At 49.8% G+C, this 26,304-nt stretch overlaps 1 protein-coding gene across 2 annotated transcripts in view; it reads right to left on the bottom strand.

Annotated features, from left to right (window-relative positions):
- Positions 1–26,304, bottom strand: part of MYO7B (myosin VIIB) — an 85,957-nt gene that overhangs the window by 39,655 nt on the left and 19,998 nt on the right. For both annotated transcript variants that reach the window (XM_025435919.3, XM_049097219.1), the window contains exons 4-16: positions 25,997–26,149; positions 24,351–24,535; positions 21,240–21,361; positions 16,967–17,109; positions 16,149–16,262; positions 14,518–14,671; positions 12,274–12,350; positions 11,112–11,231; positions 10,667–10,809; positions 8,402–8,612; positions 7,589–7,724; positions 3,783–3,946; positions 1,626–1,763 (exon numbers count right to left, since the gene is read on the bottom strand). In XM_025435919.3, coding sequence (XP_025291704.1) covers positions 1,626–1,763; positions 3,783–3,946; positions 7,589–7,724; positions 8,402–8,612; positions 10,667–10,809; positions 11,112–11,231; positions 12,274–12,350; positions 14,518–14,671; positions 16,149–16,262; positions 16,967–17,109; positions 21,240–21,361; positions 24,351–24,535; positions 25,997–26,149 — 1,860 coding nt within the window. The remainder of the gene's footprint in view (positions 1–1,625; positions 1,764–3,782; positions 3,947–7,588; positions 7,725–8,401; positions 8,613–10,666; positions 10,810–11,111; positions 11,232–12,273; positions 12,351–14,517; positions 14,672–16,148; positions 16,263–16,966; positions 17,110–21,239; positions 21,362–24,350; positions 24,536–25,996; positions 26,150–26,304) is intronic.

Here is a 26,304-nt window from a genome sequence, read left to right on the forward strand (position 1 = left end):
GTGTTTCCGAGGACTTGGAAGTCGGTACCGTACAAACTGTAACGTCCACCAGAGCGCTCAATGCTTCCTTCGTTCTCAGGATATGCAAAGTTATATAAAACGAATAGAAAAGCTATTTGCATATGTCATGCTGAAATATTTCCTCTTGGCCTTGCCTGTGTTGGGCTGGGCGCCCCTGCAGCGCTTCCAGACCATTCTGCCTCCCACAGTCTAAGGGAATGAAGAAATGCGTTTCATACCCAGTGTCAGAAAATATTCTAGCCAACTTACTCTTTCTGCCCCCCCCCCCCCCCCATCCAGGGACAGCAGGGCCGACAGACAGGAATACAGGCCTGACGCTTTGCCCAGGGATATGGGGTCCCCACCATGGCCTCGGTCTATACTGCTTAGCTTCTGGACAACCTCCCTTCAACCTCCGAGCCTGGGGACCAGGGGCACACCCTCGAATCTGGCAAGCTCACCAGCAGGCAGTTACCCACACGGAAGCACTGAAGGCCACAGAGCCAACTGCTGATGGGGTCCACGGCCCCCCATCAGTTAGTCTGGGCAACTAATTGGCTTCCACTTATTGAGCATTTCCTGTGGGCTCAGTGTTTTTCATTTCATCTTTCCAACAGCCCTGCATGATGGGATACTTAGGTCCAGTTTAAAGAGAGATGGCGGAGGCTCAGCACCACACTCCTGAGTGGCTGAGCCATGTTTAACCCTGAGCCTGCCTGACCCTCAGCCTGCCTCTCAACCACCACGGGACACCCACTGTCTCTGAGAAATGTGCCAGCCAGGGGTGCTAGACAAACAGGAACTTCAGCCTCAGGCCCTGCCCACCTGTACCAGCTCTGCAAGTTGGGGTGGGAAGGTGGCCAGAGGGCCTCTGGAAGCACAGTTATTCTCTAAGAGGTGTCGTGCCTCTAAGGAAGATACATTCAGGATTTCCTGGGCCAGTCCCAATTTCATATAATTTTATTCTATTCAAAAAATATAATCAAATTCATGTAATATTAATTTTTCCCCTTTAAAATTTTTTTGTCATTTTATCTCCTTTTATATGGCATCTTCCAGTTTTGGGGATCCTGTATTTCAGCCTCTGGGTGGGGTTCCCAAGCCCACAGACCCGGGACTCCCGGGCGGACAGCAGGCTCCCACCCCACCCCACGCATAGGCGGATAAAGCCACCCTTCAAAGAGTGCTTGGCCTCAGGTCTTGGTGACCAGCAGCTAGCCGGCCTCTTCCATCCTAGTACTGGTTGTTACCCCTTATTGAGTGGGGTTTACACATGCAAATTTGCCAAAAACATCATGTACAGTCCTTGCTGCCCCCACAGGCAGGCACGATTCTTACTTTACAGAAGAGAAAATCAGCTCAAAGAAGCAAAGCACCTGGCCAAGGGCATACAGACTGAGACAGGCCTGAGACAACAGAGGTCTGGGTTATACAAAGTCCTGCCAGTCACTGACCTTTGAATGGCCTAGACTGGTCACCTTACTTCAGTGTCCCCATCTGGGGGTAGATAGCCCTAATGCTGACCAGACCCTGCAGAAGGGAGTAGTGTGACCCTAGATGCCATGAGAATCATCTAGTAGATGCCCCCTCCCTCTCCATGCATGCGCCCAGCCTCCCCTCATTACCAGTGGCTTCTTGTACTCATTGGGTTTGATGCAGCGGATAAAGTAGGGCTGGCAGCTGGTCAGGATTTTCATCAGCTGGTCCAGGGACTTCTTGAACTGGCCTGCCAATGTGGAGGGCTGCTTGCTGGAGTCTGCAGACTGCAGGCAGAAGCAGAGGCATAAGTGGGGGGCTGGGGAGCTCAGCCTGGGGCACAGCTGACCCAGATGAGGGTTTCTGCCAAGGTCCCACAGAGAGGCAGGGCTGCACTCATTCAGCCCCTCACTCACTGGCCCACCATAGGTTCTGGTGAGTAAGATGGGGCAAGGTGTCCTGTCTAGAGGTGGGGTCTCCCAAGAGGGGTGTACAAGATGATACACCAGAGTGAGAAAGAATGTGAGAACTGACAACATTCATTTTTTGCCTCTACCCTTCTATGTTTTTAGTTTTTGTATTGGTTTTGTATGTTTTAAAAAATGTTTTACAGTGCACTTTGTATGCATTGTAGTATACGTATATAGTTTTTAAAAAAATGTCTCAAAATTATGTGCAAAATGTCTCAAAATTTGTGCAATGATGATCTTAGGTGATGCTCCTTGATCAAACACTTCCCAGGTTAAATGCACCCAAGCAAAGGTATGTACTGCCAAATTCCATCAGTTGGCAGTACATGTGTTAACACTTCTGAGAAGAGGATGCCATCATTGGCACCTTATAGTAACAATGGGCTGCATTTTCCTGTTGCCTTGGTTTGTAAAATCACGTGCATTTCCCTCACCGTCGTCCTGCTCCCTGAAATCCCCAGGACATGCTCTTGGGGTCCCACAGAGCCAGAACGAGCCTGTACCCTGGCCTCAGCTGTAGAGAGTTTAGCCTGGCTCAGTGATGCAGGGGGTCCAGCCTGACTCCCCTGGTTCCAGACCTGGGCAATTCCCGCAAAGCCTCATGGCTCCTTGGTTGCCTCTCAGGGCCTGCTCTGTACATGGCCCTGCACGCGGTGGGCCCTGGGCCTTGACGTTATAGGAGAGGCCTCCTGCAGAGGTCAGGCGGGGCATGAGGAAAGGTGAAGGGCACCTCAGCGTGGCCAGTGGGGCACAGGGGGCACAGTTTCTCCTGCCTACAGCCCAAGTTCTTATACCCCAAGTTCCATAGCCACTCAGCAGGCCCCAGCTCCCTGCCCAGGGTGGGAGGGAGATAATTAGATAATTTGCAGGGCTTTTCTGGAACAGTCACTCTTAAGGGGTGGAGGTGTGCCAGAGAGTGGGTGGGCACACCCTCATCCCACCAGGAAATCCTATGCTGCCTTGAGGAGCACTGGGGGCTCTCTGCTGTCCACCTTCCTGGTCAGTGGCCCTTAGTGCCACTGCTGCTGTACCACACACCCTGTACCACACACACACACACACGACATAAGACACATACCATACCATGCACACACCACACACATATACCATACATACCATAGTACACTCCCTGGTACATGCCACACACCCCATAACACACATACACACCATACATACACCATTATCACACGCACACACACCCCATACCACTTACACACATCACATATGTCATAGCACATGCATACACACAGCACACATACTATCCCACACACATCCCACATATACTACACCCCCCACACACACATCCCACATCACACATATATATACCATCCACACTATAACACACCCCCATACACACATACCACACATATCCCATACCACATACACATACATACCCATACACACACCACATACACCACACACCACACATACCACACATACCACTCACACCACACACACCACACCTACTCCCCACAAACACCATACAAAACACACACACCATGCACACACCACACAATACACATACCATACACATACAACATATACACAGAGACCATAATATTAACAAGAGCAGATGTGCCTCCACTAGACCACCACACACTCAGAAGCAGGCCTGTGCACAGGCCTGTCCACATCCAGGTGCACCTGTCACCTTACTACTGTCCATGCAGCAGCAGCAGCGACACCTCACTCCTGTTTTACACTCACTTCTGGGCCCTGACTGAACAATGGAGACCCCAGGTGATAGGTCATCCCTGTGCATGCTTGTCTGGCCTTTGTGGCCTTGAGGGCCAAGAGACCCAGGAGGCACTGGCAGGGCCACCCACGGGAGCCCACCTTGAAGAGCTGGCTCCCTGCGCTAGCCTGGATGATGGTGCTTTGGCCCAGCTTGGTCCCCGCTGACTCCAGCTTGAATATCTCCTTCAGGAACTTGTTTTTGGAGGAGTAGACCAGAGTGAGGATATCTGTGCTCAGCATGTCTCGATTCTTCTCCAGGAAGCCTGTGGGGGAAGCAGAGCCCGCCCGCCAGCTCAGTTCAGCCATCACTTCTGACCCCCAGGGGAAGGAGAGGGCAACGAGGTGGGGATGCCCAGAGGAACCCCCACAGAAGCTGCCCTCTTCACCCCTCCCTCGACCTCCCTGTGCAGCCAGCGGAGTTCCCTGCACCCCCGCCTGTGCCCATCTCTGCCCAACACCAGTGTATCACACTCACATCTGAACCCTCCAATGCCACTCTCCCAGCACCCACCATCTCCACCACAACCCCCTGTCTAAGCCACTGCCATTCCTTTTGCCCAAATCATTCCTTTGATCACAGCCCACCTCTCTGCTCCTGTCCCACCCTTCCTGGCTCACGGCCCCCGGGACACCCGGGACATCCTGAAACAGCACATTGCCGTGTCACCCTGCCTGAACCCTTCTTCTGCTCTCTTGCCACCAGAGCACGGCTTCCTCCTCTCCTCCCTCCTCATCTCCTGAGCCACTGTGGCCTTGCACTCCACGCCAAGTCACCCCCAGAGGCCCCGGCTCTGCTATAACTCCAACCCCCACCAGCTACTCTGGGACACTCTTCGCTGCTTATCCATCCAGGCCAGCTCCTGCTCATTCTTTGAGACCAGCCTGAGCATTGTCTAATCCAGGAGGCTCCCCAGGGCCCTCCTTGGGGCTCCCCTGGCTTCCATGTGGCCTTTCTCATGGGCTCTACTGCTCAGTTCAGGGGCAGTCTGAGGACATTCCCTCTGCCAGGAGCCCCTCCAACCTGAAGACTGAGAATCCAGAAATTGAGGAGAGGCAGTGCTAGGGGCTGAGTTGCATCCCCCCAAAATCCATACTTTGAAGTTCTAACTCCTAGTACATCAGAATATGACTATATGCGGAGATGGGCCTTTACAGAGGTGATGAAGTTAAAATGAAGCTATTTGGGTGGCTGTAACCCAGTGTGACTGGTGTTTTACAGATGTGGACACAGATTCATAGAAATGCTGAAGATGCCAGAGACATCGGAAAGACTAATGCTTTAATCTTGGACTCCTGGCCTCCAGAACCATGAGAAGATGAATCTCTTTTACCACCTGCAGAGCTTTGCTATGGCAGCCCTAGCCAGCTGCTAACACAGGCATGGCTCCGGGCATGGGTAAGAATGGGCTTGCCCTAAGGTGGGACACAGAATCACCAAGAAGGTGATGAAGAAGAGCTGTGTCTCAAAGCCAGGCTGGTGAGGGCTACAGTCCTGGGACTTGTAGGGATGCCCCGCAAGGACACGACCCTGAATTCCCTCTCCCACTCTGCCCCTTTCAGTCACCCACCTTTTAGTGGGACACTCTGTGCATACCTGCACAGCCTGGTATGGGTTAGGGAGATTGAGTCAGGGGGGTAGGAAGACAACTTCCCCCACATCTGCCCCCAGTGCCTGTGAGGGGAAGACACTGCACCAGATGCTTGGGAGGCACCATGAGGCCAGCAAGCACTGTACACAAGACAAGAGCACAAGCACTGTACACAAATACCCTTCTCCCAGCTACGTGCTAGGGAGGCTGTCCTCTGCAGCAGAGAGTGGGCAGACACTTGGTGGCACTCTGTGTCTCCCCAGGCTTTGGCAGAGCTTCTGCAACCCGGGGTTTTCTCAAGGGATGCATTGAAACACCCCAGGCTCAACCCCACAGTGGGTATAGTAGGTGGGGCTCAGCAGCACAGATGGCACCCAAAGAAAAACTAGCAGCCTCAGCTTTAGTGAACATTAATAGAATTTTCCATTCAGAAAGTCTACAAAGAAGCTGTCTTAATCTTAGTATACGCAACAAAGTTTCACATCACTTCAAATAAAACTTGGCCTTGAATTGTCTATGGAGGTTGAGATGGACTCAGTGTCTTCTCTGTATTCTGGGACCCTGCAGGTCACACTGGCTCTGGTCTCTCCCTTTCCGAAGAGCCCCAGAGCCAGGGTCAGGTGGGGACTGTGAAGGAGTCCTATTTCATTCTACAGCAGAAATAATCCCCTGACCTCCCAATACCTCACTTCTTCCATGCAAAAATGTCAGCCCTTCCTACTGCCTGGTCTCTCCAACTGAAAAGTATGTATGGGTCATCCCTGACTTTGAGTTTCTGGTTAAACAGGCCAGAGCTCCTCCTTGTTTCTCCATATGAGCTAGAGAGTGCTGCTGTGGCTGCCTGACCCACTATCCTGACCACCTTTCTCATTTTTCTAAACACACCAATCGGTTGACCCTATAGATAAATAAAGACCCTCAGGCCTTTATTCCTTCAGTCAAAACCATGACTGACCATATCTCAGTATATATATAAAAATGAACGCAAAATGAATCAAAGACCTAAGTGTAAAAGGTAAAACTAAAAAACTCCTGGGAGAAAACACAGAGGTAAGTAAATCCTGGGTCAGACAATGGTTTCTTAGTCATGACATCGAAAGCATGAGCAACAAAGGAAAAAATAGATAATTAGACTGTATCAAAATGAAAAACTTTTGTGCTTCAAAAGACACTATCAAGAAGTGAAAAGATAACACCAATAAAAAATAAATTAAAAAAAAAGAAGTGAAAAGATGACCCAGAGAGCAGAAGAAAACATTTGCAGATCATATATCTGATAAGGTACTTATCCAGATTATATAAAGAACTCTTACAACTCAATAAAAAGACAACTAATTAAAACATGGGCAAAGGGTTTGATAGAAATATCTCCAAAGATGATAAACAAATAACCAATAAGTACATGAAAAGATGCTCAACATCATTAGGCATCAGGGGAACCCAAACCAACTTTACACTGAGATACCACTTCAAACCCACTGGAATGGCTAAAAGAAAAAAGACACACATAGCAAGTGTTGGTGAGGATGTGGAAAAATAGGAGCCTTCATACATAGCTGGTGGGAATGTGAAATGGTGCAGTCATTTTGGAAAACAGTTGGGTGGTGGTTACTCAAAAAGCTAAATGTAGAATTACCATATGACCCAGTACATACCAGAGAAGTGAAAACATTTGTCTATATAAAAACTTGCATGTGAGTGTTCATGGCAGCATTATTGATAAAAGCCAAAGGTGGAAACAGCCCAAATGTCCCTCAATTGATGAAGTGACAAATGAGATGTGCTATATTAGCACAGTGGAATGTGATCATACTGCAATATAAAGAAACGAAGTCCTGATATGTGCTATGATGTGGACAAACCTTAAAAACATTATGTTAAGTGAAAGAAGCCAGTCACAAAGACCACATATTGGATGGTTCCATTTGTATGAAACGTCCAGAATAAGTAAATCCATAGGGACAGAAATGAACAGTTGCCCAGTATTGGGGGCGGGGAAATGTAGATTGATGGTTAATGGAAGGTTTCATTTTGTATTGATGAAAATGTTCCAGACTTATGGCAATGCTTACACAACTTTGTGAATATACTAAAGACCATTGAGATGTACAGTTAAGATGGGTGAATTATATATATGTGAATTATGTCTAAATAGAGCTATTGCTAAAAAAACAAAACTGTGCATGGTCCATTCCATTCCCTTTGTCCCATTGCTCATGTTGCAAAATAACCTTGTCCTCTCAGCCTTCTTCCCATGGCCTTCCTAGAATGATCCAGATTTGGATGGAAGGGGAAGTAGAGAAGAGCTGCACCTACCTTCTGTCTGGTAGTACACCTCGCCTGCAAAGTGGGCGATGCCAAACCTGGCATCATGGATGTTCCTGGGCTGTAGGTAGGCCTTATTGTTGGCATGGACACTGTTCAGTTTCTGCAGCATGGTTGTATCTGTCCCCTGGAAGAACACAGACACCCTAGGGGCTGACGTCCCAGAATCCAGCCATGGGGAGCTCAGCTGGCACATCCACAGGGCTCAGGGGCTCCCTCACGGGGGCAAAGCAACTGGGCTGAGAGTGAGCGAGGACCCTTTTACAGATGGGAAACTGCTTTCCAGGGCTGGCGACTGGTCACAATGAGTGAGGACCGAGCTGGGAGCAGAGACTGGGTCTGCCTACCTGCACTGCCACTTCCCTGCTCCACCCTTCCCTACGATTGTCCAGCTACCCTGACCCTGGCTTCCCCCTTCTCTGGACTCAGAGCCTTTACTGACTACTTTGAAAGTCTACCTCCCCAAGGACAGCCAGAGTGCTTTGAGGGCGAGCGGGCAGGCATTTCCATCTCTGGCATCCTTGCAGCCCTAGCAAGCCCTTCCTGGGGTGGGGTGAGTTCTTAGAGGAAATGATCAGTCACGCTGCTGGGGAGTAGGGGTGAGGGTGGAGTTGGTGAGCCTTCCAGTGGGTGTGGGACTTGGAGGAGACAAGGCTGCTTAAGCTGGGGCTGGTCTGCTAATGCCTGACAGAGGTTTCGGCAGGCCAGGGACCAATGGGCCACCCCAGGGGAGTTTCCCAATCTTGAGGGAAAGAGCCATGAGTGGGGGTCTCCACCCGAGGGTCAGCAGGCTCTGGGGTGTACCTGTGGGAAGTGGCTCTCCTCATCCAGGAGGGAGATGATGCTCATGGGCTTAAGGGCCAGCAGATCCAGGGTGGGCCGATTGTCATTGTAGTGGATGTAGTCCCAGGCAATGTTCTCTGAGAGGTACTCCTCCTGCTCCATGGTGAACACATGCTGCACGAAGAACTGCTGCAGGTGCTCGTTGGCAAAGTTGATGCAGAGCTGCTCGAAGCTGTGGAGGGAATTCCGCCGCCCAGAGGTGGAGCAAGGTTAGCTTAGTCCCTGTGGCTGTTGGCAGGAACCGCGGGCCACCAGCCATTTGCATCCAGCTGCACAAGTATGCCCACGGATGCACATCCCCATCTACGTGCACACTCTGACACACAGCCTTCCTCTTCTCTCTGTCTCTGCCACTGTCACCTTTTCCACCCCATGGCAAACAGACTAAGAATGTCATCAAGGGACCATCCTTAGGGAACCAAGTGTCCTGTAGCAGTCTCAGACCCAGGGGCAAGAGGTCTTGGTGCTGAGATGAGCTTCTGGAGAACTGGTAACAACTGCTGGGGTCCTCTGCATCAGTCAGACATACTTCTTACTCCCGCCCCATCCTCCTGCTGCTCGTCCTCCTGGGCACCCCACCGTGGGAAGTCATCCCTCCACTCATCACCGCTGGCTCAAGTCACAGACCAAGGTCATGTTTGACACCTCTCTCTCCCTCCTCCTCAGTTCCAGTCAGCTGCCAGAGTCTGGTCCCCACTCACTCCAGCACAGCACCCTGGCCTTTGTACTGCCCTCCGCTCCCATGGCTGAGGCCTGTGTCCAGCATCCCCTCATTCACATGGGGCCACCTCCTGCTGGCTCTCCCTGCATTCCCATCTCCACTTGCCGCTGGGGGGGGGGGGCTCTTTGGCAAGAAGGTCCCACTGTCCCTCTGCTTTCAATCCTCCTGAGGCTTCCTGCTGTTTTCAGATCCCCACAGCCAGAGACACAGTACAAAGCCTTCCTGCACCTCCCAGGGAGTGGCCGGGGTCACTATGGCCTCCTTCCCTGTGCCTGAGTCATCACACCTTTCTGTGCTCTCCCCACCCCCCCATTACCCAGCTAGTTCTGTTTGACCCTGGCTCTCACTTAGGCCTTTCGTGCTCAGGATGGGTTGCCCATTCATGCAAATCCTCATCATATCTGAGACTGGCTGTTCAGCATCTATTAACCCAAGAGGTGAGGGGACAGGTCCGCCATGTCCCTCACTCCCAGTACGCTGCCTGGAGATTGCTCAGTGTCCACCTGTAGCCACTGAGGTGACCGCAGCCCTGTAGCAAACCCAGCTTGTGGCTCCTTCAAGGACGGGTCCTGTATGAATGAACCGATCCCTGCAACCAACTATTCATCTACCTCCAAGGTGTCCAAGGTGCTTGGTCTGCTCAACTGTTGCTCTTGGGGACAGAACCCAATGATCTGAATCCCACTTAGATTTCTCGTGCCTTAGAGCTACCACTGCACAGGGGGGCTTGGTTCTGTCAAACCGGCCCATCCCCCCATGCACAGTGAGCAGGCCTTCACCCTGCCCTCCCAACTGGCTGGATGGCTGCAATCCCAGTGCGCTCCTGCTTGCTTGTCCCGAGGTCCTCATTTTCCTCCTCTGTCCTCCTCCTGCCACCATTTGTCCTCCTTTGGCTCCAGTGCCTGACTGTCTTCGGCACCCTGCCTAGCCCCCTCCCGAGCCTTCATCACAGTCCCCCCAGGCATCACTTGTCTGACCTGCCTCCTGCCTTTGGCTTTTGGGCCTCCAGTCTAGGGTCCCGGGACACTGGGACACAGGGTCAGGGGTGTCTTGCCTTGCCTTACCCTTGCCAAACTCCAAAGTCAGGGATGGTCACACATAACCCTCTCTTCCCTGTGGCCTTGTATGGTAGCTCATCTAAAGATGCAGTTGAATCAGTGTTGCTGGTTTCCATTTTCACTCCAGCCTCATGTAATAATTCACTTTAGTTCATTAGGAGAGCAGATGGCTCAAGAGAGGTGACAAATGTTGAGGCTTCAACCTGACTCTTGGGGGTAACTTGTTGCTCTGTGGCTCTCTCTAGCTGTGTAGGGGCTGTCAGGGGAGGTACGCACACCATTTCACTGCAGACAGATTTAGGCCTGCAGAGCCGACTCTGGCATCTGTGAGAATGTATGAGGGGTCCCTCGAAGCGGGAAGAATGGTCACCCTCTAGCTTGCTCCATTAGAGAGGACCTAAGCTGATCTCCCATTGTCTGAAAGCAGGTGAACTGAGATCTTCATACCTATTGTTCTGGAAATTTTCAAAGCCAAATATGTCCAGGAGGCCAATGGCTCTTCGCACATTTTTGGGGTCCTGGGCAGGTGGAGTGAAAATTGCAGTGTTGATCTTCTTGACAATCCACAGGAAGAGGTGCCCATAGATGCCCTGAGGAGACAAGAGGTAAAGCCCATGGCCTTTGAAACATAAGAGACAGGCTGCCCCTTATCTCTAGTTCACCGGCAAAGGCTGCATGCACGCTGGCTCTCATGGACCTGCCAAGGGGTATTATCCCTACTTGAAAGGCAAGAAACTGAAGCCCAAAGAGGCTAGGAAGCAGTCAACAGGCAGGTGACTGGCAGAGTCAGGACATGCCCCGCTATCTCTGCTCTCTCCTGCTCTCCACCAGCAGGAGAAGGAGCCATGTCCAACAGAGAGACACGCGGACCCCTTCTCCCATAGCTCTGTACCTTGACAAAGGCATCCCTCCGGTCTGCAGCCTGAGTGATGTTCAGGGGCCTGGTGACAAACTCCCCTCGGATGATGATGGAATGCTTGATCAGACAGTCCCGGAGTGCCTGGTACTCCACCTGGAAAAGCCGGTGGGAGCTGGCATCACAGCTAACGGGGCAGGGCCTGGCTCCATGGCTATGACCTACTCATACCACGTCTTGTTCTCTCTTGTGACCAAACACCTGAGGGTGGGAGATGCCTGTGGGGCCATCCAACAGGGCCAGGCCCAGATGGAGGCTGGAGTCGGAGTCCTGGGCCAGCCCTGGTCGAGCATCGGTCTAAGCACCGGGGTGTCAGGATATTCAGGAAGGTGTATAAGCTGGGTAGGTCCTGGGCATGCTGGCTGCTTGGTTTACCAGCTCTGTGCTGGTCTCCTGGAGGCTGGGGAAAGGGCTGGTGCCATAAGCAGACCTGAGCAAACAGTGCGTGGGGAGGGCTCTGACACTGGGCCACTGGCACCTGGCTATGCCCCAACAGAAGCCACTCCAGCAAAATGTGATTGCTTTGCTTGTTTGTGTGTTTGCTTCTGATTCTATCAACTTCCTACCAGAGCTATCACTGGAGTGTGATGTGGAGGACATTATGATGTCCCTAGGGCAAAGATATTTCTCCACCCAGTGCCTGCCTGTCTTCCTGCAAGGCAAGACTCCATTTGGTCGTGTAATAATCTGGAGGGCTCGTGGTATGAGCACATCTACTTTCCAGAATAGCACAATTCATGGAGAAGGCAGAGGGCTTGAAGGGAGGTAGGGAAGGGTCCAGAGGAAGGGCACTGGGCCATGTGGCCGTGTGGGGACAGCTGAGGGACCAGGTGGGGTGGAGAGTGAGGATGTTGAGTGAAGGCCACCAAAGAGCAGGGGGGACACAAGAAAAGGGAAGAAACGTGTGTTAAAGCCAAACCGATCATTTCATGTTAAAGATTAGCTCATGCTGCTTCCCACCCCAGGGACTGCAGTGCCCCGATGGGTGTGGAGGTTGAGCTGAGAGCCTGGGAGAGGGGATGGGGGCAGGAGTGGGATCCTGGGAAGGGTTGATGGCAATTGGGGTCTGGGGGCTGTGACCCCAGGCCCTTGGGGCCTCTCACAGAGGTGGAAGCTGGTAGACACAATGGCCAGCTACCTCCAGTAACTTCAGCACGGTGGGAAAGGCAGGCGTCTCCATCACGTCGGAGGAATCCAGGTTCTCGAAGACTGCAGCTGTGGATAGAAGCAGTAAGCCCAAGTGGCGAGGTGGCCTGAAGTGATGGGACAGGAGCCCCAGTAGGGCCCAAGCCAGAGGCAGCCACAGATCCACCTATTAGAGGCCATTGTCCCGAGGCGTGAGGCACCACCTCCAGGAGACAATGTCCCTGGTGATGAGCAGCCCTTTAGCTGGGAAGGAATGTAACAGACTGCCTCCCCCTCTCTGCTTAGCGACATCATGGCCCCACATCAAAGGAAAGTTTGAAGAAGTGAGGGCTCATGTGGAGGGAGAAGCCTGGTGCTGCTGTGGGCAGGGTGGGGTCTACTAAGGAAGAAGATGAGCCATCGATCCCCTTCACTGCTCTCCACTGTACATGGAAGTGGCTACTTGTTCTTTCAGTCACATAAGTGGACATTAACAGAGCACAATTGTGAGCCATGCCCAGCCCTAGTGCAAAATACAGATACAAAATAAAGCCTACAGATAAAAAAGTATATAGAAGCCAAAGGGGCGTTATAGTAAATAATGATTAAGTTAACATCATGTAGCCACTACTACAGCCAAGGTACAGAGCCTGGTGAACGCCTGAAGCCCTTATGCTCCTTTCCTGCTAAGACTGGGTTCCTCTCCACTTCCTCCCCGGCATCATCCTTTTACTATCTAAATATTAATCCCTTAACAGCATTTAATTTCATCTGTTTTTAGACTTCGTGCTAAGTGTGATCTAACTGAATGCCTGATCTACAAGCTCTGCATTCTTTGGTGCCTGGTTTCACCTCCTCAGCATCACATTTGCAGTACTCTTTCACTTCCCAATGCCCTCATCCTGCATGTCAGCACCCACCAGTCACCAGCGAAGTGCCCGGTTCAGGTGACAGATCACATGGGCACAGTGACAACAACTCGCCTGGAGTAGATTTCCTTACACAGCGTGACAGAGGGGTCCGAGTTCATGAATAGTTTACTGTAAAGTCTGTCCTTCCTCACTGCTCTGTGAATTGGAATCCTTCATGAACTAGAGAACCAGCCGGAGCTCCTTCCAATATTGCCTCTGCCCCACTCTTTCTCTTTTCCTTTAGTACGTCAGGTAAAGGTATGCTACAGCTTCTCACTTGTCCTCCACACCTCCTACTCTCTATGTTTTGCTGCCCTCTATCTCTCTGTGTTGTGTTCCTTTTTTGCATTTCTTTTTATTGAAGTTTGATTTGCCAATATATAGTATAACCCCCAGCACTCATCCCATCAGGTGCCCTCCTCAGTGCCCGTCCTTCTGCTACCCCACCTCCCCTGCTGCAACCCTTTGTTCATTTCCCAGAGTTAGGAGTCTCTCATGATTTGTCTCCCTCTCTAATTTTTCTATGCTGTGTTCTGACTTTTCTTTCACTAACACATTCCCTCTTCGTGTGCATAAAACTGGCTGTTAAAACCATTTATTGATGTCTTCATTTTGGTTTTTATTATTACTTTTTTAATTTTAGAATTTCTTTGTGGCTCCTTTTAAAATCTATAATGTCACATTTTCCATTTCCAGTTTCCTGTCTAAATTTACAAGTGTGGCTTTTTCTTTTCTTGAACATAGCCACGCATAGCTGCTTTATGATTTGTGTCTAATAATCCCAACATCTGAAATCTCTGTGGCCCTATTTCTATTGTCTATTATTTCTGCTGCTTCTTGCTCATGATGTCTTGTTTCCTCATTCCTACTTACCTTTGGCTGCATGTCAGATGTTGTGTTGGAAAAACTGTCTGAAGGAATAATTTGGAATCTAGATTGATGTTATTTTCCTCCAGAGAGGAATTTCCATCAGATGCTTAGAGGCACTAATAGGTCAGGACACCCTAATGCCCAGGCCACCTGGATGCTTACAAACGGGTTTGCAAGTTCATGCATGGCTTTGTTTAGTCTGGTTCACCCTTACCCTAAGGGGGTCCCAGCTAAGCTGGGCGATGATCAGAGTTTTCATCTTTAGAGAGCCTTAAGCTTTGACGTCTTCCCTCTAACCCCACGAGATCTCCAAAATCATAGCGATAATTTTCAATGCATTTTCCCAGGACAGGGCTAGACCATGTGACCTTGGCAAGCTCTTGAGGTGAGAACTCCCAGAGATTCTTCCTCCTCCTGCCCCAGGCCCCCCTACTCTTCCTCCCCAGGGAGGGCAGTTTGGGTGGGAACAGCATTACCCATAAACTCCACATTGCCCAGGTGGAGAATGGCTGCCAGCAGCTTGCTGAGGTCCCAGTTCTCAGAGTCGGAGAACATGAGGATCTTCATGGCAGAGCGAACATGGGCATAGTCCTTGGCATCATTGAGGCCCTCACAGGATGTGCAGTTTCCCTGCAGGATCAGGCACTTCAACATTCTGGCGGTCACCCTACACCCCACCTCCTCCATCATAGGGCTAGCAAGATAGAGATGTGTCAGGGACTCAGACAAGGGTCCCTAATAATAAGTGGCACTTCATAGGCTCTAGGTGGACTCTGAGAGGCCATCTGGAGACCCCAGCTCAGAAAATACACACAAGTGCTTCCCAGAGGTGGAATCATGATGACAGACATAGCAAGCTTGGACTTTGCAGCAAGCACTGGCACTTGGAAGCTGTGTAGCTTTAGCCAAATCATTCCGTTTCTCTGAGCCTCTATTTGTCACTCATCCACAGTAATGCCTGCCTTATCCTCTCTGGGGAATCCTGTGAGTTTATTCCTTTAACAAACACGTTCCAAGGCTCCGCATGTGCCAGACCCTGTGCTACTTGCTGGGAATTCCATAAATGGAGAGACCTGGCCCTGCCTGGGGTGCTGCGCATCCAAGAAGGGAGGCAGAAAGCAAATGGTGGTGTCATACACTCTTAACTGGTGCTGAGACCAAAGGGGGCCAGGACCAGCTCTATTGGAAAGTGAGGGAAAGCTCCCTGGAGGTGCAACCGGAGCTGGCTCTCCGTGCTGTTCTTCATAGCAGCAGTGAACAGTGGTCTAGGCAGTGAACAGGGGGAGCCCGGCTGTGAGGTAGAGACTAGCTTGCAAGGAAGCTGGGGTCACAGTCAAAGGGAGGTGTGGAGGGATGATGGGAGCTGGAGGCGCTTGAAAACCAGGAGCCACAGGGAGCCCCTACAGAATGGGGGTCTGAGCTGTCATCTGTCAGACTTGTAGTGTGGAAGGTCTGCAGGATGGATTGTAAATTAGGAATGGAGTCCAGTGACAGGGAGGATGTGGAAGGAAAGGATCACCAAGATCCAGGCAGGAAATGAGGAGGGCTTCAGGCAGTGAACATAGGAGGGGTTGGGCAGGAGAGATTCAAGAGGTGGAACTCCTCTACCCCCTTTTCAACACCCTGGAGCTGGAAGGCCTCTCCCGTCGCACTGTTCCAGGCGTGGGGGTGCGAGCTCTAGGGGCACCTAACAGGGATGGGCGATTGGAATGAAATCGAGGAAGAAGCAGCATGGGTACGACCCTCCATCACCTGCCGGAGCCTTTGTTTGCTGGAACCGGAGGAGGCTGAGGTTTGTGGGGAAGGATATCCCTTCAGCAGAAAATAAGGCAGCGGACGGACGAGGGTAAAGCAGAAGGGTGGATTGGCTGATGGAAAAGGGAAACCCTCCATCCCCGCCCCCAGGGCTTTCTGGGCGGTAAACCACAGGTGGAGCAGGTACTCGCTTTCCTCTTCTTTCTCCTTTTGCTCTTGAGAGACACCTGGTGGGGGAGGGGTGGGGGGAGGGGGAGGCAGGCGGGGAGGGCGGGGCGGGGCCGAGAGGACGACCGGAGGGAGGAGGGCGGGAGGGAGACGCGGCGAGCAGCGCGGGCGGGGCGGGCCTCACCGTGGTCAGGTAGTGGTACTCGGAGGGCGTCCCCAGGCTCAGCAGCTTCTTCTCCTCCGCGGTCATCCCCAGGAGCATGCCGTAGAAGATGTGGTAGTTCCGCTCCTCGGGAGCCTGGAGGGGCAGGTGTTCCAGAGAGCCTGGCAAACATCCCCCTGAGGCTGTGGGGCTTCAGGACTGCTGCCCCTGTCCAGCCCCGTCCCAGCTTCTGTCCCAAGGTCTGGCAACCAGATGTGGCTCTGGCATCGACCAAGGGTCGTTCGGCTCTGTCGATGGCCTCATTATGGGCCTCCAAGGCCAGCTCAGGCCCACAGCCCCGTGCTAAAGTCCACCCACCAAGCCCAGCAAACACACAGCTCCCTGGGCGCTTCCCTGCATCTCCACTGCTCCTCCCAGCCCTGAAGGCATCTTGCCTAATGTTGCAAGGGGTGGGGGTGGGGGGGATGCCAGGATCCAGTTCCTTAGCTGGTGACTGGCCTGGCATTAGAATTAATTCTGGTAGAGGTGGACATAAGCACCAAAGAATGTGCAACATGATATGGATGGAAAAATCAAAACGGAAAATCTCAGCATTTCTTCTTCTTGAATACTGGGAAAAGACCATCATTATTCAATTTGAGGGGTCCTTGGCCCATCTCAGGGTACGGCCAGGGTTCAGTGGCAACCAACTAAGACCCATGAAGGTTTGGAGAGGTTCCTGGGGAGGTCTGAGAGTGCTGGAAAGGAGCCTGTCTTGGAAGCCTCCTCATTCCTTGGCTCCTGGTCCTGGAGTGGGTGGACATTTCCCCAGGACCAATGCAGCAGAGGGGAGGCCTCACCTGCCGGCAGACCCGGGACTTCTCCAGGAGAAATTGCTCGATGCGTGCGCCCTCAATCACCCCATTGGGGTTGAAGTGGATGTCGATATATTTCCCAAAGCGGCTTGAGTTATCATTTCTGACTGTCTTGGCATTTCCGAAGGCTGAAGGCAGAGGGTGATGCCCACGATGGGAGCAGAGAGGAGAAAATTTACTTTTAGTGGCATCATTGGAAAGGCTTCTAAGAGGAGGTGGCTGAGCCTAGAGCTGAAGGATGGGTAGCACTACACTGGAAAGTGGTGGCAGCTGAGAGTATGCTGAGAGGAAGGCAAAGTGCAAGTAAAGGCACAAATGTCAGGAGGCATGAGGTATGTTTGCAGAGTGAGAAGTTTGGTTGGAGCATAAACCACAGGAGGAAAGCAGTGGAAGATAGATGGAACTAATTAGTAGCATTAAGACTTGAGTGCCAGGCTAAGAAGCTTGGAATTAGTCTGTGGAAAATGGGGGAGGCACAAAAGCTTCTGGGGAGTATGGGAACAGATTTGTGTTTTACAGATTGGTCAGGCTGAAGCAGGGGCTGGGTTTGAGAGGGCAAGCTTGCAGGGGGAGTAGTAACAGCTGGCAGGGACCAGGATCAGAGGAGGAGGTCAGACTGAAGGCATTTGGATTGCAACATGATCCAAAGTGCATTTTATAGAGCTCTTTCTGCAAGAGCTCTTTCTGCAAGCCTCTATAATGTGACCCACCATAAGAAAAACACTTTGCATTGTGTCTTCCTGCATACACATCCCTACCTGTACACATAATTAAAAGAAAATATTCAGTACTGGTTCTAACCAAGAGTGGCATTTTCTATTTATTTAGTTTAATTTGTCCTAAAAGACTAATTTCATGACCCATTGGTAGGTTGGGATGCAGGCTGAAAATACCACTATACAGCACTAGTCCCATGAGAAGGAAGAGGGTTCTTTGGTCTCCCCCTTGAGAAATCCCCACAAAGAGCAGAGTCTCCAAAACGGGCTAGCTATGCTCAGGAAACTGACTACATGTTGTTTGGCCCAGTGGCAGATCTCTCTTCAAGAAAGAACCTGGGGCTCCTGGGTGCCTTGGTAGTTGACTGCCTGCCTTTGGCTCAGGTCATGGTCCTGGGGTCCCGGGATTGAGTCCCGCATCAGGCTTTCCGCAGGGTGCCTGCTTCTCCCTCTGCCTATGTCTCTGCCTCTCTCTCTGTGTATCTCTCATGAATAAATAAAATGAAAGAAAGAAAGGAAGAAAGAAAGAAAGAGAAAGAAAGAAAGTAAGAAAGAACCTGATGTAGGCTCTTTTTGGTAGAAATTGATAAGCTGATTCTAAAGTGTGTATGGAAAGGTAAAGCACCTACAATGGCCAAGTTTGAAAAAGAAGAACAAAATTGGAGGTTGTGTGCTACCTGATTGCAAAACTGACAAGATATGGAACTAAGCTACAGACATCAAGACAGTGTGGCACTGGCAGAAGGGTAGTCAGAGAGATCAATAGAGCAGAATAGAGAACTCAGAAACAGACCCACACGTGTATGATCAACTGATTATAGACAAAGGTACAAAGGCCACTCAATGCAGAAAGAATGGTCTTTTTGACAAATGGGGTTGAAATTATTGGGTATCCTTATGAAAGAAAAGAAGAAAAAGAAAAAAAAGTAAGAAAAGAGCAGAAACTCGATTCATACCTTGCACCATAGAAAAAATTAACACAAAATAGATCATGGGCCTAAATGTAAAAGCTAAAACTGTATCACATCTAGAAGAAAACATAAAAGAAAATCTCCCTTAGGCAAAGATTTCTTTCTTTTCTTTTTTTTCCTTAGGGAGGAGGGTGGGGCAGAAGGAGAGAGAGAGAGAGAGAGAGAAAATTTAGCGTGGAGTTGGACATGGGGCTCAATCTCACGACCCTGAGATCATGACCTGAACCAAAATCAAGAGTCAGATGCTTAACCGACTGAGCCACCCAGATGCCCCAAAGATTATTAAATACAACAGCAAAAGCATGATCATAAGAGAAACAAAGATAAACTGAATTTTATGAAAATCAAAAACTTCTGGCCTGTGGAAGACACTGTTAGAAAAAGAAGGGCCAAAATAAAGATGGGGGCAAAATATTTGCAAAACATGTATCTTCTAAGGGGCTTGTCTCCAGAATATATAAAGAACTCATAATTCATTAATGAGGAAAAAACTCAATTTAAAAATTGGCAAAAGTTTTGAATAGATACAGAGAAGATGTGCAGATAGGAAATAAGCCCATGAAAAGGTGCTCCACCTCATCATCCAGTAAGGAAATTTGAATTAAAACTATGAGACACCACTCCATGCCTATTGGAGTAGCAAACAGCCACCCAGCCAGTACCAAATGCTGACGAGGATGTAAAACAACTAGGACTCTTGTATTTTGCTGATGGAAATGCAAAATGGTACAACCATTTGCGAAACATTTTGGCAGTTGCTGACAAAGGTAAATGGCTCACCATGTGACCCAACAATTTCACTCCTACTTGCCTATTCAGGAGAAAAACACATGTTCATACCAAAATCTGTGTGCAACTGTCTGTAAAGCTTTGTTCATAATCACTAAAAACTATAAACAGCCCTGGCGTTCTTCAGCTGGCAAATTGACAAACTGTGACACTGCTATATTCATAAAAGAAACAAATTATTGATACAGACAACATGAAAAATCCCAGATCCATTAAGCTAACAAAAGTAGCCAGACTCAAAAGACGACAAACCATATGATTTCATTCATATAACCTTCTGGAAAAGATAAAACTATAGGTGACCCTTGAACAATGTGAGAGTTAGGAGTGCTAACTCCTCGTGCAGTTGAAAATTCGCATATAACTTTTGACTCCCCCAAACTTTACTACTGATGGCCTGCTATTGAATGGAAGCCTTATTGATAACATAGTGAATTAACACATTTTCATGTTATATGTATTATGTACTGTATTCTCACAATAAAGTAAGCTGGAGAAAAGAAAATATTATTGATAAAATCACAAGGAAGAGAAAATATATTTTTAGTACTGTACTGTATTTATTGGAAAAAATCTGCATGTAAGTGGACCTGCACAATTCACACTCATTGTTCAAGGGTCAACTGTAGTTTTGAACTGTAGCTGAACTGTGTAGTTCAAGGGTCAGCTGTATGGGGGAGAAAAAGACAAATCAGTGGTTGCCACACGTTGAGGCTGGGAAGAGAGTTGACTATAAAGAGGCATGAGGGAAGTTTTGGGGTGACAGGAACATTCCATATCATGACTATGATGGGCATTCTATGACTACATGAGTTCGTCAAAACGCACACTGGACATAGACAAAGGTGAACTTTTACTCTGTTATAAAGAAACAGAGAAAACGTGTTGATTGTGGCTGGTCACTGGGGTCCAAGTCACACATTTCTGGGCTGCCCCTAGCAGAGACTGAGCAAGGGGGCTCTAAGGCCTGGCATTGTGCCCAATGCAGGCTTCCTCGAATGGGCACTTTGCTCTGAACTCCCCCTTGGAATGGCCAAGACCTGGCAAATTTGCACGTAGCTTGAATCTCATCCTGCCCTATTCCATTCTTCCCTTTCCTGAGTGTCCTACAGGTATCCCTGTCAAGCATCCCTGATGCTTTTCCTGTCTTTTCCTGCTACCTCCCCCTTCATCTTGCTCAGGGATCACCCCTCAGTAGAACTCTCTCTCTCTTTCTATATTTTTTAAAGATTTTATTGATTTATTTGAAAGAAATTGAGGGAGAGAGAGAGAGAGAGAGAGAGAACAAGCAGGGAGAGAAGCAGAGGGAGGGGGAGAAGCAGGCTCCCTGCTGAGCAGGCAGCCAGACCCAGGGCTAGATCCGGACTCAATCCCAAGACCCTGGGATCATGACCTGAGCCAGAGGCAAATGCTTAATGCACTGAGCCACCCAGACACCCCCACTCTCTTGCGGTCTTAACACCAGCTTAGCCACTGCTTCCCTGGTGACCTAAACTGACACATTCAACATTTCCCAAACCAATTTCATCTCAGGGCCCTTATTTAAAAGGAATACTTGTTTTGATGATCCTGTGGAAAACACACTTAATGAAAGCCTGTAAGCTCATTACTTTTTTCCCCTTTGTGTCTCCCAAGAACCCCCACACTACCATCCACCCCATGCTCGTTTTCCTGTCCTGACAGGCTACAATCCTGTCCTTCCCCATGGGCACCTCCTGGCAGGAAGGTTCCAGCCTGCAGGGCCTGTGGAGGAGGGCTGGCCAGTGGAGGGTGAACACTGACCTTCCAGGATGGGGTTGGCCTCCAAGACCTGCTGCTCAATCCAGGAATGTTGGCCACTGACGGTGGCCAGGAACTGCAGGATGAGCTTCGTGGTCTCTGTCTTCCCTGCCCCAGACTCACCACTGCAAAGAGAGCATGCAGGACATCAGTCAATAAAACGGCCATTTCTTCAATACCCTCAACTGTTCTGCAAACCCACCACAGGCCTGCTTTCTGGTCTGAACAGAAACTCCCCTTCCCTGGGCACACATTCCACCACATTTTCACTGTGGGTCTCAGCTGTCTACTTTGTGTTAGTTATTGGTGTGATTCATCTTTTCTGCCCTGCCTTAATGCAAGCCCCTGAGGCGTTGTGTGTCTGGTTCATTTTAGTGACATGGGCCCAGTGCTCAGTAACTACAGATGAGTGAACAGGACTGGACATTCAACATCCTTTCTGTGAGCACTGAGTTTATATTGTCCGCAGAGGGGAAACTGTATTGGTCCTTTAGAAAGACAATGTGGCACAGGTAGCAAAAACCTTCAGAATTATCCTAACTTTAGCCTAAGAAAATAATCCCAGAATCAGAAAAAGCTTTCTCCACAAAGCTTTCTGGTCATTAAAACATTTTAAATCTATCACTACAATTGCAGAAAGTCAGGGGCACCTGGGTGTCTCAGTCGGTGGAGCATGTAACTCAAGGCTGTAGGTTTAAGCCCACATTGGGTATAGAGATTATTAAAACAACAACAACAACAACAACTAACAATTGCAGAAAATTAGAAGTAACATAAAGCGGGGAGATTGGTTATGGTCCCTTTGGTCAGAGAATATTATGCAGCCATTAGAATCAAGTCTATACAGAGTTTTCAATAATGTGGACAATGCTTATTAGGTACAGTAAAATGACAAATGTCCTTACTACTCAGTATAATTTTTTTAAAGATTTATTTACTTATTTATTATTTATGATACATACAGAGGGAGAGAGAGGCAGAGACACAGGAGGAGGGAGGAGCAGGCTCCATGCCGAGAGCCCGATATGGGACTAGATCCCGGGACTCCAGGATGGCGCCCTGAGCCAAAGGCAGGCGCCAAACCGCTGAGCCACCCAGGAATCCCTACTCAGTATAATTAACTAAGTGGGTAGCAAAAGCCTTTACTCCCCAAAAGTAAAGGAATTTTTTTTGGAGAATATTTTTTTCTGAAATTTTGTAAAATTTTCATAGTCAAGATATATTAATTTCATAATGGTGAGATATGAAAACTAGTTCTTTTGAAGTTTCTTAGGGAGTTTAGGTTAAAAATATACTCATGTCTGGCATATAGGACACACTCGGGTTTGTAGTGATTACTATTACTGTTATTATTAAGGCTTGCATGTCACTTTTGTGTAAATTATTTTTCATTATGGAAAATGTCAAACATTACACATGGAGGCTGAATAGTGTCTTGCTAATAAAAGCAATTCCTGTCACCTGGTTAGAAATGCAGACTCCTGGCCCACCCAGCTCTTTTCAGTCAAAACCTGCATTTTCACAAGATCCCTGGGAGATTCTCACACCTTACAGTTTGCATTATAAACTCCCACAGTCCCATTCCCAGCTTCAACTCCTGGCCAATTTTATTTCCCATCCCGTACTATTTTGAAGCAAATCTTAGAAAAATATTATTACATCTGAAAGTATTAATTAAAAAAAAAGTTTTGATTAAAAGTGTTCACAATTACAATGCCAGCCAAATCAGTCCAATCAACAAACCTCCACCAGCTTCCAGGCCAGCCTGGGGCTCAGCTCTGCTCGAGAGGCCTCTTGTGGTGAGGCTGGTCCTCCCAGTACTGGGGGGCAGATTGGGAGCACACAGGCAGAGCCCAGATGGGAGATGGAGCACCAACCCTCCTTGGCACATAATTCCATGCACTTCCCAAGAAGTGGAAGTCACCCCAGGACACCTCTCTGTCTTCTTTTCCAGTGTCCTGGGTTTAAATTCCCTTTTTAACAACTGTGTGTCTCTGGGAAAGGATCTCAGCCTCTCTAGTGGTAAGCCCCCCTACCCCCTGCTCCCTGCCACCAACAGTAAAACAGGAATAAGAATATCTACTTCAGAAGGTTGCTGAGAACAGTAAATGTGATCATCTATGCAATAGGACTTCATTCTAGTCTCTGTGCCAACACCCTGTTCAGAGAGGCCATGCCTCATCTGTCCTCCACCTAGAGCAGCAGCCCCATCACTGTCTTTCCTCTTTCCCTGCAGTGTCTTTCTTCAAAGCTTTCATTACCTGCCTAAGAAATTGGCTTATTTATTGCCTGTGTGTCTCCCCTTCTAGAATGTAGACTCTATAATGTAGGGATTTTAATCCCTTTCATCTGCTGCTGTCTCCCCATAGTAGTACAATGCGGGGCATACCACTGGAGCACGATGGAACCTTGAATGAATGAACAAATGAATGAATGAACAAAGGACTCTACTATAACTCTAAGCAATGTGCCCTGGAAGCAAATTCCCCCTCCTCCTTCTTTTCCCTCTCTCCCCCACTTCCCTCCATACCAGGAGGGCCTGTGCAGGAAGCTGGGAGGCCAGACCAGGCAGAGGACCTTTGAAGCAGGGTCAGGACCTGGACTGGAGGACATGTCCCTTCTGGGCCCTAGCAACCTGAGAGCTGGCTCTTAGAGCTTCTGCTACCTCTGTCCTCACCTGAGGCTTGCCCAGAGATGTTTTATTTTTAGTTTGACCTCACCTGTTTGACCCCTGAGCCCCCAAGCATCTATTGTGAGTCTCATGTCTAAATGTGCTCTCCCCATTTTTCCTTCTTCGTCTTGGGAAATATTTACTGAAGGGTGAGGCAGTCCAGGCTCTGCTGATACAGTGGAAGAGCAGGTTCTGCAGGAAGGAAGTCTTGGAGGGACTTGTCAGGGTGGGGGGGCAGTAGGGGTCAGGTGCAGGTGAGCTGGTGTGCTGTTGCGGAGAGTGGTTGCAGGTGAATGGGAACCCCTAAAGCAAACAGGCCTCGTAGGTGTGCTGGTTGGGAGAGGTTTAGGGAGAGGAAGTGCTCCCTGCTTTACCAGATAGTCAGAGGCAGTGTGCCTGGCCCACCTGATCCCCATCAGGAACATGGGGAGCCTGAGCCCCACCTGATAATGCAGCACTGGTCCCTCTTGTTCCTCTTCATGTTGAAGTAGCAGTTGTTGGCGATGGCAAAGACATGGGGTGGTAGTTCGCCCATGTGACGGTTGTAGTACAGCTGTACCTGCTCCAGGGTGTAGAGGGGCAACACTTGGAAGGGGTTCACGGCCATCAGAATGGAGCCTGTGTATGTCTGGGGAAGGGAGCAGATGGTTAGTGCCTTCTGCTCTGAAGGCCAACACTGCCTGGTCCTGACCGTGGCCTTGGGTGCAGCCCACTGAGGGCTACCAGGCCTGGCTGAGTCTGGTGGGAAGTGGGTCTGATTCTGGGCCAGGGAGACAAGACACTCAAATGCTCAGATCCTCCTCTGGAAAGATGGGGGTGTTCACTATGAAGGAAAGCTGTGGGTGAGTGCTTTCACAGGGAGATTAAATGAGGTGCTCTACATTAAATGTTTAGCATCCTCTCTGGTGTTTAGAAGGCTCAATAAAAAGGGGCTGAATTTATGACATAAGTCTTCACTGCCTCCCACAGGGGCCTCCATGAGGCTGGTCAACAATTGTAGCCTCCACTGATCCTCCTAGGATCCTCCTAGGATCCCCACCTGCTTATCTGGAACCCCCAAGATGCCTGGCTGCCCCTCTGGGAATAGGACAGGGATGGCCAACTTTTCAAGTCACATGATTATCCACATTCTAGTTTTCATCTTAGGAATGGAGAGTTTAATCTCTGACTCTGAGGACTGTGACAACCAGATAAAAGAATGCAAGCATAAGCTCTTTGGAAAGGATAAACTGTAATTCCTTTTAGCTTATTGGTGTTATCAGTTCCAAGGGTTCTGACTCACATTCAGCCAGAGTGGACTCAGCACGTCCTGTCCCCTCTCTCCCGCAGGGCCTCCTCACTCTCCTGACCAGCCCTCCCCTCTATTTGGGGTCCATTGCCCACTCTCCTACTGCTTTGAGCATTCTAAAAGGGCTGCTCAGAGTCACACCAGCCACCTCTCCCTAGGAGAGGGCCAGGCCCTGTGACTTCCTAGGCCACACCCAGTTAGGGTGGGCTGGTGCCAGTTTTGAATGCTGCTTCTCCTGGGAAAATCTGCATTGGAACAGGGATGGGAGACTTAGGGCTGGAGTCAGCCTCCCATCCACTGCTAGGATTTGGGAAAAGGACTCACACCTTCCCCTATGGCCCTCCTGGCTATCACAGGACTCATTTCACAGAGGGAGGGCAGGGGTCTTCTGGCTGGTGACTCTGTCTCTGCCATATGCCTACGAAGGGGCCGGGCAGACTATGCCTACCCCCATGGTCTCTGGTTCATTTGGCTATCAGAGCAGGCCTTCCACTCAGCCACAGACGAAAGGAAGAAGTAACACTAACTGAGCACCTTCTGTGTGCCAGGCACTGTGCTGGCATGCTACATGTTAGCTTTCTGAGACCTCAAAGGTTATTATCACCCTATCCATTTTGGATTGGAGAGCAGGGGTGGAGAAGCCCTAAATTCTTTGCCCACCTTACACCGTGAGAGCATGAGGAGTGGGGACTGAACCAAGTGTGCTTAGCTCCAAACCCACAGTGCTTGTTTTTCTCCCCAGCCAGATCAGTGCATGTGGATCAGGCACCCTGGATGAGGGGGTAGAAATGGAGGACTCACATAGATCTTGTGCTGCCGGTAGCGGATCAGGAGGTTGTGCACCATGCCTGCCTCGTTCAGTTCCCCCAGGCGGATCATGTCATCCACGCCTTGCACTGAGTTGGGGTGCATGGGGCTGAGGGTGTCAAGGTCTTTTGCTTGGATCCAGTGTTCCTAGAATGAAGGAAAAAGACTCCCCTAAGGGGCGGCCTCCACGTGGTCCAACCTGCTGCTCCTCTTCTCCAAGTTCTCAGCAGATCAGCTGACATGGTGGCTGGACTAGTCTCTGACTGAGGTCAAGGGAAATCTGAGGCAGGATTAGGGCAGTT

Source organism: Canis lupus, chromosome 19 (assembly GCF_003254725.2).
Source record: "Canis lupus dingo isolate Sandy chromosome 19, ASM325472v2, whole genome shotgun sequence".
Taxonomy (NCBI): Eukaryota; Metazoa; Chordata; class Mammalia; order Carnivora; family Canidae; genus Canis; species Canis lupus.